Source organism: Terrapene carolina, unplaced genomic scaffold, assembly GCF_002925995.2.
Source record: "Terrapene carolina triunguis isolate 2854851 unplaced genomic scaffold, T_m_triunguis-2.0 Scaffold58, whole genome shotgun sequence".
Lineage (NCBI taxonomy): Eukaryota > Metazoa > Chordata > Testudines > Emydidae > Terrapene > Terrapene triunguis.
The window spans coordinates 46,685,123-46,708,291 of NW_020664409.1; the positions used below are offsets into that span (position 1 = coordinate 46,685,123).

The 23,169-nt window shown below is 42.0% G+C and overlaps 1 protein-coding gene across 1 annotated transcript in view; it reads right to left on the reverse strand.

Annotated features, from left to right (window-relative positions):
* Positions 1–23,169, reverse strand: part of RB1CC1 (RB1 inducible coiled-coil 1) — a 163,297-nt gene that overhangs the window by 44,626 nt on the left and 95,502 nt on the right. The window contains exon 14 of the mRNA XM_029914331.1: positions 16,997–18,897. Within this exon, the coding sequence (XP_029770191.1) occupies positions 16,997–18,897 (1,901 nt within the window). The remainder of the gene's footprint in view (positions 1–16,996; positions 18,898–23,169) is intronic.

Sequence of the window (23,169 nt, forward strand, 5' to 3'; positions counted from 1 at the left end):
GGGCGAGTAGCGGCGCGCGAGCGGCAGCGGAGGTGAGCTAGGGCGGCCGGGGCACATTTTTAGGGGCGGCATTCTGGCGCCGGCCATGCCGCCCCTAAAAATGTGCCGCCCCAAGCACCAGCTTGTTTTGCTGGTGCCTAGAGCCGGCCCTGCCAAAGATAGAGCAGTGGATATGCTTGACCATTACAGTCATTGTTCGGCTACATGGACATGGCCTAAAGCCATGAAATATGAAGCAACAGCACTGAAACATGGACACCAAAGCTAAGTGTTTAAGTCTGTAAGCATGAAAGTGCTAAAAATAGGCATTATATTGCTGAAAAGTAACACTAAATTGCAAAGCAAGCTTTGAAGTATAGGAATTAGGTGTCAAAACAAGCAGCAAAGCATTGAGAAATAAGTCTCAAGAGACTGAGGATAGTCACTGAAAGTCCTTAAAGTGCTGAAGTGAGCTATTATTTATTAATAACAGACTGGCTGGAAGCCTGGGACATAAAAGAGACAGCTCCTGAGCATGTTTCATTGATGGTGCTCAAAAGGAACTGACTAAAAGGTTTCAAGGGCAGAAATTCAGCTTTGAGGACTGTGGGCAACTGCCAATAAGCAGTCTGGTTTACATTCCATATGATTACTGCTGTCCTTAGGGATGAAAAAACTTCAGAAGCTAGGGAAGTCCTGAGAAACTGAAATTCAGGAGTGAGAATCCTGGTGGACTGTATCTTTAGAGATACATGTCTTTCCCACTGCAATCATAGAATGTACCTTTTTAAAAATCTAACTTCCATTATACAGTGACACCTGTCTTAAAAAGCCATTTGAACGAACCAACAAAAATTGACTTCTCAATGAAGATAGTCTTTAACATAAAAAGGAGTGGAAATTTAATCAAAATGGGGAGATTGAGGCAATCTCTTTAGACAGGTTTTCTAGTCAGGGTGATGGTCTCTTGCACAAGTTTCACAGAATATTTTTACATACTTTTTCAGTGTTTGTGCTGCTGTCAAAACTTGTTGCTTAACAATGCTGTTAGAAATGTACACAGATGTGTTAAAACATCTAAGTTAAACATTCCCTCAAACGGTACAAGCCAGGGATGCAATTCAAAATTTCCTGCCACTCCTAAATAAAGGGTTCATTTATTAAACTCTATTTTTAGATTTCAAGCCAATCACATAACTGTAGGAGAAAAAAAAAAAAAAAAAAGAATAGTAACAATTATGACTGGGATGAGGTAATAGTAATTTATGCCTGAACAGAAGAGCTCACACTATGAGGATAAGTTTTGCAGAATTTATTCTTTTTAAAGACTTCTTAAAACAAAGAACACTAATATAAATGTCTTTTGGCATTGTAACTTAACAGCTGGCACTTTTAAATGTATGGAAATTGGTATGAATACCATCCAGCTACTGTGAAAGGTTGATCTGTCAATCATGACTACTATAAAAGTGGTTGTTACAGCATGCTAGTGGAGCCTCTCTAGTCCCACTTTTAGCAATTATTCATGCAAAGCATGGGAGATGCTACTCATGGAGGAATTAACCTACATTAAATTATAAATGTTTTACAATTTGGCTGATTTTTCTTAATCTTACTGATTTAGGTTACCAGGCAGACAGACTATTTAACTCATTGTTTTTGTCACCTTGTTTTTGATCCACTGTATCACACTGAAAGTTATTTGGTTTTCCCTGTGTGACACAACTGAATATTCTTCCTCACTGTTATATAATTAGAGTCCTATTTGAATCACGGGATGATTGTCAAATAATTGTAGCTGAGTTGCGGACAAGACATGGAAAATTGCAGAAAAGTAATAACGGACCTTTATTAATTGCAGTAATTTGGAAAAGCCAGGGAAGACCTATTTAAGAAAAAATTGCTTGAACAATGTAAGCACTCAAATATTATGCTTGCTAATTTTTTTTGATAATGAGACATTTTGCTGCAACTATATTCCAGTCATTAATGCTCAGGGCTGACAGCCCAAGCCTCAGCCACTGACAGCTCAGATAAATGGGGTTCTACTTTAATAATGGAGGAAAAGTGTGTGTTGCATACCTCAAAATATATGCAAAATTGTGGACTGTGCAAAGTAAGCTAATTAAAATCAAAACTGCGATGGAAGCCCGATATTGTGGGATTTGCAGTATCACAAATTAAGTAGGGCTTTATATATAAATTCTAAACTTGTAAATGTTCAGAGAATACAACCTAATTGTGACAGACACCGCTGGAGCCCTGCTGCTGCTACTCCGGCGCTGCGGCAGTGAGGCTCGGCCGGCGCTTTAAAGAGCTTGGAGCTCTGGCCGTTGTGGGGAGCCCGGGGCCCTTTAAATCACCGCTCGAGCCCTGCCGCTGCTACCCCGATATAACGGGGTTTCACCTATAACGCGGTAGGGATTTTTGGCTCCCGAGGACCGCGTTATATCAGGGTAGGATGTAATTATGAAATACGGAAGTGCACTCAGGTAGCAAATACATGCCCTATGATTAAAGGAGCATTTGGCATCCTCCTTAAGAAGGAGACAAGGATGCTTTCTTAATTTCATATGTACTTTAAAATGAGACAAAGAACAATAAATCATTCAATGGAGCTTACAACTCATTCCCCTAGTTGACGTATATACCAGAATAAATAGAACACCTGGTCAAAAAAGTAAGGATGGGCTTTGTCCAACATATATATGTATGCACGCATACACACAAGTGCTCCAAAATATTATTTAAATGTGAAAAGTGATTGTGCAAAATCATAATCTGATTATGTAGTTTAGACCTTTTTCTTATCACACCTATGTATCAATTTCCATCATCAATTTTCACTTCCACCATTTGGTAAATGGATGCAGCAATAGGAAAAGGAGGCAGGGGAGCATTTGGTATATTTCCCCGTATTTCTTTTTCGCAGCCACTTAGTTTTGGGGAGGGTTTTCTGTTATTTTTAAAAAGTCAGAAGGAACCAAAAAAAGGGGGTACAAGTTCAATTTTTAAAAACTGTTTGGCAGATTGCTTTTAATATCCCTTAAAACATATATACGTTTACCCTTTGTTCCCAGAAGCCGTTCACATTTCCTCATGAGTTTAAACAAATATATACATACACCTCTACCCCGATATAACGTGGTCCTCAGGAATCAAAAATTTCACCACGTTATAGGTGAGACCGTGTTATATCGAACTTGCTTTGCCCCCCCCCATTCCTTGTTCCCTGACCGCCCCCTCCAGTGACCCCTGTCCCTAATCACCCCAAGGACCCCACCCGCTACCCAACCCCCCTGCTCCCTGTCCCCTGACTGCTCCAACCCCTAGCCACACACCCCGCCCCCAACAGGCACTCACCCACCGGCAGCGGCGGAAAGCAGAGCAATGTGGTCCCAGCCCGCTCCACTCTGCCACCTCCCAGCCGCGGCGCTCCGCTTCCTCCTGCCACTGAGTGCGGGGAGGTTGGGGAAAGGACGCCCCCCGTACTCACCTGCGGAGGGAAGCGGAGCGCCGCGGCTGGGAGCTGGCAGAATAGAGCGGGCTGGGGCCGGGCTGCTCCGCTTCCCGCCGCCGGTGAGTGGGGAGAGGTTGGGGAAAGGATGCCCTCCGCACTCACCGGCGGCAGGAAGCGGAGCAATGTGGCCCCAGCCCATTCCGCTTTCCTTGCCCCAGCCCCAGCCGTGTTGCCGCACTCATCTGTGACGGGAAGCAGAGTGCCGCGTCTGGGAGCTGGCGGAGTGGAGTGGGCTGGGGGCGGGCTGCTCCACTTCTGCCGCTGCCGGTGAGTGCAGGGGGGATCCCTTTCCCCAAGCCCCCTCCCCTGAGCGACACGGCTGGGGCCGGGGCGAGGGAAGCGAAGCGGGCTGCTCCCGGCCCCCCGTTAATCCTCCCAGGCCACTCTGGGACTGCGGGGCCCCCAAAATTGCTCCCCCACAGCTCCTGCCTCCTAGACCCTGCGGGGGGGTGGGGGGGTGGACCCCTGAGACCCTCTGCCCCTTATCCAACCCCTCAGCCCCGGCCCAGCACCCTTAACACGCTGCTCAGAGCAGCATGTCAGAGCTTTACTGCGTTGTATGCGAACCCGTGTTATATCGGGTCACGTTATATCGGGGTAGAGGTGTATTTTGCTTAAATGTATGACAGTAAGAAAATTTTCTGTACACAAATTCAAAACAAAGTCATTTTTCCTATTCTTTTCAACCTATAAGTCTATATCTTCACCACCACCAAAAGCATCCAGTTTCCTTATCCTATTTTCACAGTCCCATAGTTCCTATATGATTTCATATGATTTTCATACTTTTGAAAACCTGTGCTGTCTCCTTGATCTGCATGGTTTTCCCAGATTTCTCTCCTTAAGCCTTTATCAACGGTCTCCTGTCCAGCAACTTACCATAATTACAGTCTTCTATTTCCTGAAAAAAAAACCTCAGACATTGCAGCACTGCTGGTTTCCTAGAAGCATGCCAATGTCTAACCTAAGTCATATTTTTCCAAAAAACCAAAACCAATCTGTTGTATGTAATTGATAAAACTAAAATAAGACCCCAGGCCTTAGTTTTATTTGAAGGTACAAGGGTATACATACTATATCTTTCACCCACCCTGTTGTTACACAAGAATTACAATACAACATTTTATAGTCACAGACTGTCTTTGTCTTGCTTTTGTTATGTTTGGTGTTCTGGCTCTGGGCAGTTTTTCTGAATTGGTTCCAGCATTGCCAATCTTATCTTGTGTCCAAATTCTTCGATAGTCTTATCCGGCCTTCAATTTTTCCTTTTTTCTGCTCTAACTCAGAAGTCCAGGCATGTGGAGAACTGCTACATGTTATGGCCATGCACAGCTTCCTAAAGTTTTTTATCCAATTACTGGCTCTCCTCTCTTTATCTGGACCCAGATTTGTTCATCCTATTCTGACCCTGTTTTCCTTCCTATGCTGACTTTGTGGTCCATGTAGCCGAGTGCCACACACATTATTCCTGAAATCTTTTGTTTTAATACACAATAAATAACAGTCTCAATTGTTTTAGTACTGTTTTTTCCACGTACAATAAGAGTGAAGGACAAGAAAGGGGTGCCAGAAAATATTTTAAGGTTTTAGTCAAACCGCACTGGAATTATACCAGTATCATAATAGTATGGAATGAATTCATTTACAAATGACATTTTTGCTAATTTGAAGTAGTTTAACAGTGTAAGAACAAAATTTAATCATACTCCTGGGGGAGTTCTGAGCCACTGCACGCACACAGGAAAAAACAGTTACCTAACTTTTCATAACTGTTGTTCTTCAGGATGTGTTGTTCATGTCCATTCCATTATAGGTGTGTGCACGCCAATGTACACAGTCAGAGATTTTTGCCTTAGCAGTATCCGTAGGGTTGGCTGTAGCACCCCCTTGAGTGCTGCGCTCATGCATTGCTATATTAGGCACTGCCGACCCTACGTCTTCTCAGTTCCTTCTTGCCGATTAATCCGACAGAGGGGTAGGAGGGCAGGTAATGGAATGGACATGAGCAACACATCTCAAAGAATAACAGTTACAATAAGGTAAGTAACTGTTTTTTCTTCAAGTGTTTGCACTGGACATTAGGAAATTTAGACTTGAAATTAGACGAAGGTTTCTAACCACTGGAGGAGTGAAGTTCTGGAACAGCCTTCCAAGGGAAGTAGTGGGGTCAAAAGACATATCTGGCTTCAAGACTAAGCTTGATAAGTTTATGGAGGGGATGGTATGATGGGATAGCCTAAATTTTGGCAATTAATTGATCTTTGATTATTAGCGGTAAATATGCTCAATGGCCTGTGATGGGATGTTAGATGGGGTGGGATCTGAGTTACTAGAGAATTCTTTCCTGGGTGCTGGCTGGTGAGTCTTGCCCACATACTCAGGGTTTAGCTAATCGCCATATTTGGGATTGGGAAGAAATTTTCCTCCAGGGCAGATTGGCACAGGCCCTGGAGGTTATTCGCCTTCCTCTGCAGCATGGGGCCCAGGTAACTTGCTGGAGGATTCTCTGCACCTTGAGGTCTTTAAACCACGATTTAAGGACTTCAATAACTCAGACATAGGGGTTAGGGGTTTGTTACAGGAGTGGGTAGGTGAGATTCTGTGGCCTGCGTTGTGCAGGAGGTCAGACTAGATGATAATGGTCCCTTCTGACCTTAAAGTCTATGAGTCTATGTCGATTCCATTCTAGGTGATGCACAAGCAGTATCCTCAGAGGTGGGCTTGGAGTTCACAGTCTAGCGGCTTGCAGTACTGCTCTATCAAACCAGCATTGTCCCGGGCCTGCTGAGCGAGTGTGTAATGGGACGTGAACGTGTGGACGGATGACCAGGTGGCCGCTCTACAGATGTTCTGGATAGGCAGTTGGGCTAGGAAAACTGCTGAGGAGGCTTGCATCCTGGTTGAATGGGTGGTTACAATTGCTGGAGGTAGCATCTTTGCCTGATCGTAGCAGCAGCAAATGCACGCAGTGATCCAAGAAGAAATTGTTTGAGCCGACGCAACGAACAATTGCGCTGACTTGCAGAATGGCTTAGTCCTTTCAATGTAGAAGCGCCCTCCTGATGTCTAGACTAGGGAATGCAATCTATGCTCCTCCTCCTATTTATGTGGCTTTGAAAAAAAGACAGATAAGTAAATGTCTTGGCCTGTACGCAACTGTGAGACCACCTTGGGCAGGAAAGCCGGGTGCAGTCGCAGCTGGACCTTGTAGAAGACCGCATAGAGCAGTTCCAAGGTAAGCGCCCTAATCTCAGAGACCTGGTGGGTGGATGTTATCACAACTAGAAATGCAACCTTCCAGGAAAGGAGAAGGAGAGAGCAGGAAGCTAAAGCCTCGAAGGGGGTCCTGTGAGCCATGACAGCACAAGATTCAGGTTCCATGGCAGAACAGGATCCCCGATGTGCGGGTAGAGGTGCTTGAGGCCCTTTAGGAGCCTGGCAGTCATGTCCTGGGCAAAACCCAATCTATCCTCGAGCGGTGGATGGAAGGCCAAGATAGCGGCCAAGTGGACCTTGATAGATGAAAGGGACAGGCCTTGGAGCTTGAGATGCAGAAGGTAGTCGAGGATCAACTGCAGCGAAGTCTGCTCGGGCCGAATACCTTTATCTGAGGTCCAACAAGTGAACCACTTCCATTTGGCCAGGTAGCTTGCTCTGGTGGAGGGCTTTCTGCTGCCCAACAGGACCTGCTGGACAGCGGCCGAGCATTCTTGCTCCTCCACATTTAACCATGCAGCAGCCAAACCATCAGGTGCAGCGCCGCCATTTTCAGATGCAGAGGACTGCAACATGCCTAACCAGTGTTGGCATGGCCAAGCCGGCGCTATGAGAATCACCTTTGCCCTGTCCTGCTTGATTTTCATGAGGACTCTGTAATCAGCGGTACTGAAGGGAAGCTGTACAACAAAGCCCCTGACCACAGGAGTAGAAAAGCATCCAACAGGGAGTCTGTCGATCCCCTGAATCGAGCAGAAAACGTGTCATTTCCTGTTCTGCCTGGACGCGAACAGATGCACCTGGGGAGTTCCCCACCTCTGGAAGATGAAGCTCATCACTTCCAGGTGGAGGGACCATTCATGGCGAGATGAGAAGGTCCTGCTGAGGTGATCTGCCAAAGCATTCCAGGCCCCGGGGGGCCTACGAGATGGGTGCCGTGTTGTATGTATATAGTAGTTCCAGAGACTGAGGGTTTCCTGGCAAAGGGCAGATGATCTGGCTCTGCCCTGCTTGTTGATATAGAACATAGCTGCTGTTTTGTCCATCAGGACCTGGACCACCCTATTTTTTAAGTGAGGTAGGAAGGCTTGTCAGGCCAGGCGAACCGCTCTGAGCTCCCGGACATTGATGTGTAGGGAGCAATCGTACATAACTCGACCAACAACCTTGCATGCTGAGATTGCCCAGGTGGGCTCCGCACCCTAAGTCCGAGGCATCAGAGACACGGGGGTGGAGGACGAGGATGGAGCCACGAAGGGAACTTCCTCCTACACCAATGCAGGACTCTGCCACCAGGTGAGTGATGACAGTACATGATCCGGGACCCTGACCACACAGTCCATACTGTGGTTGTTGGGAGACGTAGACTGATGCCAGCCATGCCTGCAGGGGCCTGTGGTGGAGCCGCGCGTACCAGACCACATAAGTGCAGGCTGCCATGTGGCCCAACAAGTGCAGGCACGTGTGAGCGGCGGGAAGAGGGTGGGTTTGCATGCACAAGATGAGGTCTGCCATGGCTTGGAACCGAGCCTTGGGGAGGAAGACTCTGGCCTGAGTAGAGTTGAGGACCGCTCCAATTAACTCTATGAATTGTACCGGGATTAAGGTCAACTTTTTCTCATTTATTAACAGCCCCAGGTCGTGACAGGTGGAACAAACCAGATCAAGATGCTGCTGCACCTGATCCTGGGATCAACCCTTTATTAGCCAGTCATTGAGGAACGGGTAAATTTGAACAACACTGGTGCTATGCACTTTGTGAACGCTCCTGGGGCTGACGAGAGACCGAATGGCAATGCCGTGAACTGGAAATGGTGCTGGCCCAGTGTAAAATGAAGGAAGCACCTGTGCCCTGATAAAATGGAAATACGTGTCCTTCAAGTCGAGGGCAGCGTACCAATCTCCTGGAACCAGGGAGGGGATGATGGAGGCCAGGGAGACCATGCGAAACTTCAACTTTTTGAGAGACTTCTTGAGATGACACAGGTCCAAAATGGGTCTGTGGCCCCCTTTTGCTTTCAGGATTAGGAAGTAGTGGGAGTAGAACGCCTTTCCTTTCATGTCTTGAGGAACCTCCTCCACCACCTCCAGGCACAGGAGGTTCTCAACCTCTTGGGACACGGAGTTACTCATGAGAAGGGTCCCTGAAGAGGGATGGGGAAGGGGGATGGAGGGATGATCGGCCATGAACTGTAGGATGTAACCTGAGGATATTACTTCAAGCACCCAACAGTCCGAGGTCAGCCAAGACCAGGCCGAACAGAATGGGCGGAGGCAGTCGAGGAACGACTGGGAGGGTGGATCCTGAGAGGTGATTGGGGCGTCGTCCTCGAGTGCACCCTCAAAATGACTGCTTCTGGCCTCCTTGGTTCCTGGAAGGGCCAGGCTGAGCAGATGAACGGGAAGATGACGGGCTTCGCCGCTTAGACCCTTTGTCTCTATCCTTTCTCCTGTAGGTGCCTAGCTGGGGAGTCCCCCAGGACCCTAGACTATGGAGGTGGAGGAGACAGAGGGCGGAATGGCTTCCTGGCCTGCTGAGTATGGAGGCCCAAGGAGCGGAGGGCGGCATGGAAGCCTTTAAGGCCATGGTGTCTTGAGTCTGTAAGCTGGGAGAAGAACCCCAACCCTTCAAAAGGAAGGCCCTGTATAGTCGCCTCCATCTCCTGGGATAATCCAGAGGACTGCAACCAGGAGCTGCGCTTCATCGCCACTGAAGCCATTTGAAGGTCCCCCTTGCCACCACTGTGGCTTCGTCCTCCAAAGCAGCGAACTCCTTTGCTTGGTCCTGCGGGAGGGCTTGTTTGAATTTGTTAAGGGAGTCCCACAGGTTAAAACTGTACCTGGCCTAAAAGGGTTAGACACCCGAAATTGCAGGCCTGTTGTCAAATAAATCTTTCTGCCAAATAAGTCCAGTCTCTTGGCATCTTTACTTTTTTGTGTGCCACTGACTTGGCCCTGCCTGTCCTTTTCATTAACAGCAGACATGACCAATGACACCGCAGGAGAGAGTGTATACAGATATTCGAACCCTTTCGCAGGGATGTAATATTTCTTTTCCGCCTTCTTAGAAGTAGGCGGAATCGAAGTCGGGGTCTGCCACAGCGATTTGGCAATCTTAAGGACTCCTGGGTGGACAGGCAGTGTGACCTGGGCTGGAGTGGAGGAGGATATATCGTTAAAGATGTCGTCGGACTCCTCCGCAACCTCCTCAATTTTTAAGTTCAAATTGGTAGTTACCCTTTTAAGGAGGGCCTGGTGCTCCTTGAAGTCATCGAGGGGAAGGGGGGGGCAGGATTGCCCATTTGGGAGGGATCTGCCACCGCTTCGTCTGGAAATGACAATGACGATTGCACCACTGGTGGAGGGGAAGGTTCCCCTTCCTTTTCCGGGGACAGCTTCTAAGGTAATGAAGTCCGATGCACTGCCCTCACGTCGAATTTGGTACCGTGTTCCGACTCCGGTGCCAGCGATGCCAGGGGTGGTTTGTCTGAGGCAGCAAGGGAGGACTGGTGGGAATATGGGACCAGCATTATGGGCACGCCCCATGGGTTCCAGTGCAGCCATTGAGTGGGCTACTGTCCCTGCTGCCATGCCGGCGCTGCAAGGTGCCGCACCGGCTTCGAAGGTCGGCGGCGAATCACCCCTCCTTAGCGAGGGGCTGAACTCCCAGTTTGAGTCCGACCATTGCCCTTCTGGCGACCAGGGTGGAGCCATTGAGGCCTGAGTCTGCCGGATAACCCTGGTCAGCAACCAGCGAGGGCGAGGATCTGTGCCTGCCTGACGAGTGGTACCAGGGGGATGGAGACCTGTGCCGGGACGGGGAGCGATCCCGCCCCATTGGGGACCGACATCTGTGAGACCATCGGGGCGAGGATGACCTGCGCCACGGCGATCTTTGAAGGGAAACTCACTGTGACGGGTTGGATCGCAGAACCCCCCTTGGGAGCTGCCACCCTGATGTGCCAAGACTACTTCTACCCCTGCCTTCCTTGCCAGCTCGGGGCCCCAGTACCCTGTCCTGCTGAGCCAGACACTCCCGTCTGCTCCAACAAAGACCCAGGGTATGAATTACTTGGTTATTTTCACAAATAAGATGTGCAGAATTTTAAAATACTATGTGCAGAATTTTTAATTTTTTTGGAACAGAATTGTCCCGAGTATAATCTATAATTGCTTTGCACTCAATTTTAAAATTGCCAAAAAGAAGCTTATTTACTTTTTAAAAAAGTCTTAATGGAATTAAAATGTTCTACATATTAGAAAGACTGTTCCAGGCAGATTCCAGGCCTCCTTGTATCAGCATGTAAAAAAAAGAATTTTGGCAGGTTTTCCTAGTGGATAGTCCCAAACCTGGGAATATAACTGATGAATAATGTCTGGTCTCTGTCTCCACCTCTGGAAGCAGATGAAAATCCAGTATGAAGATTGTTGAATGTGGACAGGGTAGAAAAAGTAGATTTATACTTTTGATTAATAAAATCTGAAGAGTTCTGCTCCATCCATAACTATATATAACACTGATTCCTAATAATTAAGTCCCAAATCTCTCAAAATTTTAAATATGTGAAGTACAGCCATCAGCTGTGGTAACACAACAATGAACTAAGATGATGTGTGCCAGTCATAAAAAAAAAAGTTTCCTTCAGAAAAAGGGCTTCTCAGGGATACTACTGTAGGCTTCCATAGTTCTATCTCAGAGACTTCAATTCTATCACCTGTAATGTCATAAATTCTGACATCCACTCTTCAGAAACATGTCTATTACTGCTAGCACTGGCAGAAGCATGCATCGTAATTAAAAAGCTATTTTCAAATATTGTTACATTTTATTGATGATGATGAGTGCTTCTGATATTGATATTTCAGATTGTTGTGTTTTGTAAAATGACTGGGTTTTATTTTATGTATGTATTATCTGCAATTTCTCTTTGGTTAAGTCATGGGGCTTATGGTTCGTTCTCCTCCTCTTCCTCCCCCTCCATATTCTTAAGTATCTTCATAATTTAGTAGTTTGGCTTTCATGGCATTGTTCTTGTTCTCCTACTTATCTGACTACCGCTAAGTGTCTCCCCTAGCAGTCCCTCATATTCCCTTTACCCCCTTTCTGATGGGGTTCAACAAGCCTCTGTCGTAAGTTGATACCTCTTCTTTGTGCATCTTATTTCTATATGACAGTGCGCAGACACAGATTTAACCATTATCTCTGTGCTGACCACTTCCAAACGTGCTTTACTCTTGGCCTCCCTCTTTCTGTCCAGTCCTACATATCATCATGTCTTAAACATACCAATGGAAGGTATGTCATCAGCTCTAACCTTAATATAAATAAAGAATTTGGGTTTAGTCATCTTTCTTCACTTCCTCAATTCTCTATTACTGCTGAGAATTCTACCCTCCATTGTCAACGTTCACAATCTGGAGTCATTCTCCCCACACCTCTAGACCTTTCAAAATCTTCCTGCATCAAGGTCCAGATCTTAAAATAATTACTGAAACTTGTCTCCTATTACATACCCTGCCATGCTAGTCATGATGTTCAGTTTCTGTGCATCTCTCCAAGCACTTCTTCCACTCCCATCTCAGGGCCTAGCATATTTTTTATGCAAATTCCTTCTCATTCTCAAACTGCACTTGTGTTATTTTCTTTGCAACCAAAGCAATAGCTGCCTGTGAGCAGAAGAAACTGATTAGCTGCATTTCTCAGTTACTAATGCTGGAATCAACAAGAGAGCTCTTTTAGATTTACAACCTATATTTAAGCAACTGATAACAGGAACCACTGAATTCATTTCCCCCTTTCCTCCTTCTTTCCTTACAGACCTATGTGACCTCATTCATTATCAACTATAATGGTATTTCAAATAAACCTGAGACTCAAAGTGTAACAACAAGTCTAAAACTAATGCAGTTTGAGAAAAAACAACAACTAGATTTGATTACCTTTATTTAAATCATCAAAATTCCTATCCCTTTATATAAAACAGACAATATGCACTTTTAAAAATCATTGCAACTTTTGTACAAGAGATTAAAAGTTTCAGACTTTACAGTATACTAACCTGTAAATTTGCTTACTCTTTCACTTTTGTTCTTGTACTTTACTCATGCTAAAAGGCTTCAAAACAAAAAAAGTATAAAACTGTTTACTCACTGAGTACATTTCTGTGTCTGAAAGATGAAGCAAGCCACCATTACTTATTGCAGTTTTGCCATTGACTTTAATGAGAGTGGAACTGGGCCTAAAGTTGAACATAGTTAAGACTCGTGAAAGCACACAACTCCCTTAATCTAAAAAAGTAATATACCTTTAAAAGTTGTACATTATTCTTTGAAAATATGGTGCTTAGATCAACAACATTTAAGTATGCACTATACCTCTACCTCGATATAACGCTGTCCTCGGGAGCCAAAAAATCTTACCGCGTTATAGGTGAAACTGTTATATCAAACTTGCTTTGATCCACCGGAGTGCGCAGCTCCACCCCCCCGGAGCACTGCTTTACCGCGTTATATCCGAATTCGTGTTATATCGGGGTAGAGGTGTATTTGCAGAGCTAGATTATTAAAAAACATAGCACTTTAGGCCCTACACAAACAAAACAATGCATGTATAATATCGTAGCAAATATTGCATACATTGCTTTGTGTACATGCAGAAACTTGGATAAGTGTTGCTTTCCCTTTTTTTCCTCCCTTGTACACCTATGCAATTCAGAATGGATGGATTAATGAGCTAGGAACCTGATTTGAAATATCTAGACTTCCTTGAACAAGTTTAAATCATGCAATAATCAACTCTTCATTTGTGAAGGCAAATTTATTTATTAAAGTGCAGTATACAGCGTGGGCATATTTGGGATGAGACCTTACAAACAAGGACCTTTCTGTTTTACATGAACACAAAAGATTCCATTACATGATTCATAATGGGTAGGAGAACTGCTCTATTTGCAAAACTTTCCCCATCCTGGACATTTCTGCAGCATATTCTACACTATGTGTTGCTTTTTTATTCATGGACTAAGAAAACACAGAAAGGGAAAGCTTTACCATGCTGCCTGTTAATGTGCTTCAATGATGTTCTACAGAGACCACCAATAGACATTTAGTTTTAGTATGAAGACTGAATTATCTTTCACCTTTCTAAGATGGCTACAAGGGTGCGAATTAGAGTTAAATTTTGGAGGGCAATTTTTCTTGTGTGGAGAAAAAACCCTATCCAAGAAGAACTGGAATGGGACAGAATCATTTTACATATGGGCTTCTGTCCAGACATTAGTTGCTTATATTTGTCATTACCCCATAGTCCAGAAATGAACTAGTGATCTTCTAATGAAATTCTCCATATCCTATTAATCTCCTGAGTCATCCAGTCACACAGACGAATCCATTAAAAGAGCTCACATCTGTGTTTCTGACTATATTAAGGGCGTTTCTACACAAGAAGTTAGTGCACAGCAAATTAAGGTAGAATTTACCGTATACTTGCTAGTTTGTATTAAGTCCCTATGAGGGCACACTGTGCACTAAAAGTACCTTGGGCGGTTTAGCTTAGTACACTTTAAAGAGTATTAAGCTAAAGCATGAAAGGCACTTTTAGTGCACAGTAAGAATGTCCACATGGGGAGTTAGTGTGAAATAGCTAGTGCACTGTAAATGTATATCTTATCTTGCTGCTCACTAATTTAGCCATGTAGACAAGTCCTAACACTTCTGGGAAATCTCCCATCATAGCAATTTTATTGGTGATATGAGCAGGTGTACACATCCCCCACAACTGCCATGGAAAGCTTCCTATTTGTCACTGGTTAATAGCTTTTTCAAGTCCTGTTTTAATGGAAACTTGTCTAATACAGAAAGCTTACAGTAAAGTTTGCCAAATAATTTCTATTATAAAGATCCTGTTTTTAATCAATTATAACTTTGCCCAACTAACCGCCTGGGATGAATTTTTCTATGCTGGGTGTCTGCCTCAGGCTGAATATTTTTTTTGGAAAGTTTCAGTTCTCCTAGTTCAGCCATGTCCAAGCGAAATTAGAGATGACACTTTTTTGCTTATATTAATTCCTACAACTATTTCACTGAGAAGCTCTACCACTTCCTTGCCTTGGGAGCAAGAATATGATATTTGGCAGGGTGTCACATTGATATCAAGGATGTTCCTTTTGCCACCCTCGTGAAAATACACCCAAATTTGGCAATGTTATAAGCCTCTGAAAAACTGCTGGTCACTTAATATTCAGTAAAGCAGTGGCTCTCAACCTTTCCAGACTACTTTACCCCTTTCAGCAGTCTGATTTGTCTTGCGTACTCCAAAGTTATACCTCACTTAAAAAGTACTTGCTTACAAAATCAGACATAAAAATACAGAAGTGTCACAGCACATTATTACTGAAAAAAATTGCTTACGTTCTCATTTTACCATATAACTATAAAATGAATCAATCAATTGGAATATAAATATTTCACTTACATTTTAGTGTATAGAATATAGAGTAGAACAAACAAGTCGTATGAAATTTTAATTTGTACTGACTTCGCTAGTGATTTTTATGTAGCTTCTTGTATAACTAGGCAAATATCTAGATGAACTGATGTACCCCCTGGAAGACTTCTGTGTACCCTCAGGGGTACGCTTACCCCTGGGTGAGAACCACTGTAGTAGAGGATTGTTACCCCTTCAGTAAACATCACCTACTCTGAGCACTGAATGAGGCAGGGGAGCTATGGAAAAAATAGTATGTGATCATGTAATTAAAGACTACCATAGTGTATAAATGGTCTGAATTAAAGCTGCATTGAATTAAGGAGAACTTGCCTTTCTAAACTTAACCTTTTAATGTAAATTTTTTGTATGTAGTACTGACAATAGTTAGAGATTTCGCTATACAAATGATAGTGTCAAAATCAAACGGACGTGGATAAAACTAGTATTTAAATCAAATTTCACCTTTTTAAAATTTTGTACTGCAAACGTAAATCATATGCAAATGTATAATATTTTTGAATTCTACATTTAGAGAAGCAGTAATTTTAGAACTCTATCACACTCACTGACATTTAAAAAGAAAAGAAAGATCTAATTTAAATTTGTATCCAAATCTTGGGCCACATTGCTTTTCTGCTGAGCTCTATTTCATTGGTATTTCATATTCTCAACTTACTCCCCAAGCCCATTTGAGAGTTTTGTCTACCTACCACACATCATCAAATCTAGACTGAAAACTCATCTGTACTTCTCTTACTATGCCCAGCACAAAGATATTTTTTATTGGGGTTACTAAGTGCTAACAATATAAATAACAAAATACTGCCCTCTGTTATATTTATGTGACTATGAAAGTAAATGAAGTTTGCACAGCACTTAAACAAAAACAACATTTGATCTCTTTTTTTCTGTAAACCTAATGAATTTCTGGTTGCCACACTCGCACTTCTTTCAGAAGCATAAGATGATATATTTCACGTAAGTTATCATGGAACAGCTAGCAAGTGGCAGGTTTATCTGCTGCCAGCAAATGAGTAGTTGGTTGCCAAAAAAGGAATATGGTTTCTTAAAGCAGCTTTCATGTACCATATATCAATATACTCGTTTCTAAAATTTCCATTACACCGTGGACTAGCACCATAACTAGATCTTTGCAGATTGTGTACCCTGAACTAATGTGGATGATATACAATTTACACAGAACCAACCCTGAGTTACTCCATTTTTTTTTAAAATAGCTGTCTTTTTTTTGGACAAGATGGTAAGAAGATAATATTACACACTCCAAATGCAAGGATAAAAAGGTGTGATGTTAAAATAATGAATCTATCAAACTCTGCTTGTGCTTAGGATCTCTGTGTGACATTTTTCAGTAGTTTACGAAGTTGAAATTCAAAAGCCCTATTTTTTTGAAAACATTTAAAAATGTTTCAAACCTTAAGATTAATTACAGACACTGACTTTTTTTAAAAAGCTTGTATTAAACGTGGTTTTAAATCCACTACTCATTTTGAAGTTCTTTCCAGAATGTTAAGGAACAGTAATTTAACTTAGCTCTACAAAATATTTTGAGTTAATTTATTAATTTAGAGTCCACTGATGCAAAAAAATGTTATCATATGAGAGTCTTAACAGTTTGAAACTCTAAGTCAAAATAGTTAAACTGCATCATAAATATCTAGTAACTAAGGTGGTGTATTGTAGACTACCTTGTAAATGCAGTACACCATAAAAATTGTTGAATTATCTTATTTTTAGATCACTAACAAAGTACAACTTAATTCTTACAGTACCTCTGATTTACTTGCATCTCAAGTAGTTGTATTTTTTCCAAGAGTTCTTTTTCAACAGCTTCCCTCTGTAATTCAAACTCCTTAAGGGTTATACGTATTGCATCCTCTTTTTCACTACTGAGCCTTTGAACAAGTAGTTTTCTTTCCTGTTCTTGGTTAGTTATTAACAGTTCTTTTTCCTCCTCAAGATTATGGATAACAGCTTCAAATTTGTCCTTCTGTTCACACACAGCCAATTTTTCCTCTTTTTGCTTTTCTAGGGCATTCGCTTCCACTTCTAACTTACTCTGTAGTTCTATTATTTGTTCTTTGAGACTTTTTTCTACTTCAAAAGCTTTTTGATGTAAAGAGGTTACTTTGTTTAATTCAATTTTAAGAACATTTGTTTCTTCTTCGTGTCTGTCCACTAATTCTGAAATGCACAGATCTTTCTCAATTGTCATTAAAGTTCTTAGCTCTACTAGGCCCACTTGATATTCATCATTATTAACTTGTATCTTATGGTTTAAGTTATCTAACTCCTTTCTTAAATGTTCAGTTTCCTTATCAATAAGGGACTTTAGGATGTCCTGTTGCTGAGTTCTGCTTTCTTCCAACAAAATCTTCATTTCATCAGTGTCTGCTTCCTTCATGGCAAGTTCAACTTCTAATTTGCACCTCACATCAAACAGATCAGAAATTTTGAGTTTTAACTTCTCTATCTGTTGCTCCTTCTCTTGGACAACTGCTGCATGAGATTCCTGCATTTGTTCGAATCTCTGCTGGTTTTCTTTTTTTAACTTATCTAAACAATTCTTGTGCTCAGCTATTAGTTTCTCAAATTCCTGCGTATGCCTGATTTGTAGATTGTTTTCCAATTCTGTAAGGTGACTTTGTTCCAAACTCTGAAGCTCTGCCCTCAAAAGCTGAATTTTTTCATCATTTTCAATATGAAGCTTTTTCAAATCTTCCAATACCATCTCACGTGACTGTCTCAGTTCTTTAATTTCACAATTCTGATCCTTCATTTGGCCTTCCAATGCAAGTAATTTCTGATCTCTCTCATTCTGCAGACAAACAACGGCTTCTTTTTCATTCTTCACCATCGCAAATTCATTATCTTTATTTTGCAAAACTTCTTCAAGACCTATTAAGTCTCCTGTTAACTTTTTAATCTTTTTTTTGTTTTCTTCAACATCTTCTAGTAATGTATCAATTCTAGTTTCATACTCACTTTTCAAAGATTGCAATTCTTTTTGATGTTTATCTTTCAGTGCTTTTTCAAGTGAAAGTTTTACTGTTTGTATAATATTCCTTATTTCTACTGATGTACATTTTAAAGAATTCGAAAAGTCACACTGTTCTTTTTGTACAAATGTTCTAAAGTGACAAAGGTCTTCTTTTATGTTTTTTAAATTAAACTGTGATTCCTGGGCAACAACTCTACACTTCTCCATGCGAGCATTTAGAGAATCCTCCTTTACACAAATATTTGTGTCTTGCATACGTCTATTGTCTATTGCATTGATAACTGAAGAATAGAGGGACTCCACCATCATTTCTGGACTTTGCGGATCACTTACTATATTAGGAGATGATGGATTTTCCTCTATTACAAACTCATTCACTGCCGACATAAAGTCCGACTCTGGACTTTCTGCTAGTGAATCCAAGTCTAAAGACCCTTGCTTAAGGGCTTGCTCTAAGTTTGGATGAGCGATTGTTTCAAAATCAAATGTATGAGCATCAATGCTGTCTGGAGACAATTCATCTAATGGAGCTGGGGGACACACAGGAGGAGACAAGGGACCCTGAAGACTGAGTGATGGAGGAGTTCTAGAAGAGGTAGCAATTGTGGTTCCTTTAGCACTTTCCATCCTTGGTGTAGTAGCAGATTGTGGTGATGCTTGACTATTGGAGACCTGCAAGTATAAAATTTAAACCAAAGCTTTACAAACTGAATGATAAATACATTAATTTTAAGATTTAGCTAAAACTTGGCAATATTATAACAAAGTAACCTGAGCACTAGAAAGTGTCAGAATCATTATACATATACCTTTTCAAAAACGAACACTAAAAAGTTAAGGAAATGTAAACTCAAATGGTTTTGACAATTTCAGCATCTTCCTTGATATCTTTAGTTAGCAAGTATGTTGTGGTGTGCAATATTAACTATATGTATATCGAAATTTACTATAATTAGTGTGATTGTGTAGTATATGTAGTGTAATGTAATTTTATATATTGTACAAACATGTGGAAGTGATAGCAGTTGCCAAAAAATGCTAGGAGCTAGGAAATTAAAGAAAACCATCACATATTTGATATGAAAATTAATTATCTTTGCTATTGTGCTTTGTTTTCTAATACTGTCTGAAATTACTTTTCTGAAAGTATTACTTAATGAAAAAAGTTGACTTATGATTTACACTATAACGATATGAATAATAGGATGCAAAATTAAGATCTATATGAAGAGAAAAATATGTCTAATGAAGGCTTCTCACGGCACACAACTCCCTGTCTTCTTTTTAATCAACTGTTAAAACTTTTATAATCAAGTACATTTTTAGTATTTCAACAAAAATATAAGATTTCCCAACATATTTATAAACCTTTCTTGATGCAGTAAAACTCATCCATAGTAATACAGACATCAAAAGCAAATCGGGTTTCTCCTCTTTTTCAGAGACGCAGAAAGATGCAGCAACAGGGGCCTTCAATAGATAGTACAGAGAAGGGCACAGACAAATGAAAAATAGCCTACCTGATTATTTTCTCTCTCAAACTAACCCTCCCCCATTTGGACCTCTCTTCCTATAAATAGTGGAGAAAGTTCAGACTTGGCTATGGAGCTCCAGAACTTGGCCATACCCCTTCATTAGAACACTGAGGGCCAGATTAACTTGCCCATTAGATCCATTTTCTGCTGCCAGAATAGTACAAAGCAGACAAAGCTGGCTCACCCAACTTCCTGGAACTTTCCCTTGTGAAGTGAACTGAACCAAGGGGTCTTGGCAAATTTTTATTTACTCCAGAGAATTCAAGGGCAGTCTCATTTCGAGTCTCAAGCGCCGGACAGATTCTTGAATGAAAAAGTGAATTTTATCCCAGTGGGGTAGGATAAGCCACCCAGTCTTGAATCTCTTTCTCTAATAAAGCAAGGGTTCATGGGCTAGGATTATCTAGGTTATGTAATATAAAGTAATTTCTGATACGAATGTAAATAAATTTGTATCTCTCAGTGAAGTTTTAAGCATCTGAATCACAAAATCCCCATCACTACTAGAGCCAAATGAATAACTGATTTTTTGTTCACTAGCAATTCTGAAAAATTGGGTCAGGTTGAACCAAATAAAAAAAATCCAATAAAAATTCAGTGAATTCAAAAAATCTGTGTTTTATTTGCCCAACTACTTGTGATGTGGGAGACCAGAGTTCAGTTCCTCCCTCTGCCTGATGTGGAGAACGACTATGAACTGCTAATGTGAATGAAAATGAAGTCATTGGGCTAGAGAGAGAGCGTGAAAATGACACTACAGCCTGGTGGTTAGGGTATTCTCCTAGGATGTGGGAGACCAAGTTCAAGTTCCCAATCCAATGACTAATTATCCACAATGGAACATCCTGAGAGAGACCCACATCAGAATATCCCAAAGCCCAGTGGCTAGGGCCAACTCCTGTAACGTGGATGACCCAAGTTCAAATCCTTTCTCCACATAAAGCAGAAGGGGAAATCAAAACTGTCTCCCACATGCCAGGTGAGTGTTCTAATCACTGGGCTTAAAGTTATAAGGAAGCCTTCCTCCAGCTCCTCCTGCTACTCAAGGCCAAAAGAGTATTTTTTTATTTGGTAGATTCATGTCTAATTTGTGAACAGGTTTGGGTCAACCAAAAATTCATTTTTCAGAGAAGTTATTCATCTGATACATTTTGCCCAGCTGAAATAATAACGATTAGCTATAACTGGCAAGCTTTTTTTGTCTCAGCAAAGCAGGCAAGGACTGAATAAACAGAGACTAAGTTAGCACCCCCTAGGTCAAGGCTGAGCCACAATGGCAGAGTGTAGGCTTTTTCTTTTGTGGATACCGAGAGTACTTTATTCTCCAGGACTAGCAACCGTCAAACACTAAATTCACACTCATGATTTACTTGATTATTTAGAGGTTTTCCAGTGCTGTCACTCCAAGGGCTATGTTACTTATCAGTCTATGTATATTCCAAAATAATTTTCTGGAGTACACCTTTTATTTCCTAAACACTACCAACAGAAAGAGTGGTACAATTTTCAAGCAGGCAAAGTTTGAACCTCAGAATCACAAATAAAACTTAAAATGTTCATTTAAACCATCATATAGATGATTTTGCTCTGTACTGAGTCTGAATTTATATTATGGTTAATATACGGTTTTATTTCTACCTCAACATTCTGGAACAGAGGTTAAAACCCCACTTTACGATGTGTATCTTATAGTTAATATAGAAATCTCATCACAAAGAATCTTGGTCGTTAGTGCAGAATTGCAAAGCACTTCAAATTCTGCTTGATATTCTGCTGTAATCCCAGTGAGTTGATACACAGCCATTAAAAAGACAAACCTGAGTAAGTTATTCATATTTCACCCACACCGACCCTCCAGATTTGCCAAAGAGCAGAAGTATAACTGAAATCTGTATATCCCAGGGAAATACACACGTAGAAACCAAAATGAATTTAATTAAAGACATATTTACAATATTTAGTGTCATTGCTGAAGGCCAACTGGAAAATCTGTGTGCTGCCCCCGCCCCACCCCGAGCACTGGTTCCACTGTGGCCAATGGGAGCTGCTGGGGCAGCCCCTGTGAGTGGAAGCAGTGCGCAGAGCTGCCTAGCCTCACCTCCATCTAGGAGCAGTAGGGACATGTTGCCTCTTCTGGGGAGCTGCCCAAGGTGAGCGCCACCCGGATCAGGCACCCCGCACTCCTCCTCATGCCCCAAGCCCCTTCCGTACCCATACTCCCTCCCTGAGCCTGCGCCCTGCACACTCCACCCCTCCCACACCCCAACCCTGAGCCCCCTCCCGCACCCAAACTCCCTCCCTCTTAGTTAACTGGAATTTTTGACTTACCGGCACCCCCCATTCCCCCAACATGCTGGATACGGTACCTTTAATGTACAACAGGCATCCCACGACAAAGTAGACATTTTTCAGAGACTGTTGCCCTTATGTTGTAACTAATTTTTTGGGCCTCACTGCTGCAAAGAGTTTCATGAAGATGGATACTTATGCCTACACAAATCTCTCTGCGGATAAGGATTAGGGCCTTAGTAAAGTTACCACTGCCTGCAGAATTGTTCAGTAGAAAAATGAAGCAGGGCAGTTAAAGTTCCTCTATTGCGATTTTCTGCCCTCCACTGGTTCCCTTTCAGAAAATTACCTTCAACTATAAATGCTAGAAACTAATGGAAATCCTGCACTCTGCAGAATGTTGTTATGATATGAGCGCTCTTAATTGTCAAACATAGCCTGGACGTATGACAGCCTTGACTTATATGGATAACAGCAATATCATTTGTAGATTCACTAGCACCAAACATAAAATTACCAGGTTGTCAAGCCTCACAGCTTCAGGCAACATGGTACAATTCCAAGTGGAAATTAGAAAGATTAATGCAATTAGGTATATTAAAGAGTTTTCATGCTTCTCTTCTGCAACTAGCCACTGTCTAAAAAACTGATGCTGCACTTGTCTGTCTCAGCAGGCATTTCCTGTGTTCGTATTCAATATGGCCTTTTTAGCTCTGAAAAAATGAGGTGATTTAAATATTAAAAATGGGGGAAAAGTCTCCAAGAAGAGACACTATTTTTCTTAAAGGGATTGTCCCATGTTTGATACTACTATCAAACATTTTTTTTCTTTGGGGTTAAATTTCAATGTATGTAATTTCTTTCAGTAAAACCTGTAAAAAAAGTTGCAGGACCCCTGCTGTAGTGACAAGCATCTGGATTCACAACAGATGCTTTAAAAATATATACATCAGCAACACCTAAATATGTTTAATATTGGCCAAACCAGAAATATGTTTTGATGAACATGAGCCAGTATTGATGTCAGGATGAGCATAGTAAATATCACTTCAAAGACATGTAAGGTTCGGAGGTCCCGGGGATTTCAGAAATCCAAAATTTAAAGAATGCAGCAGTCTTA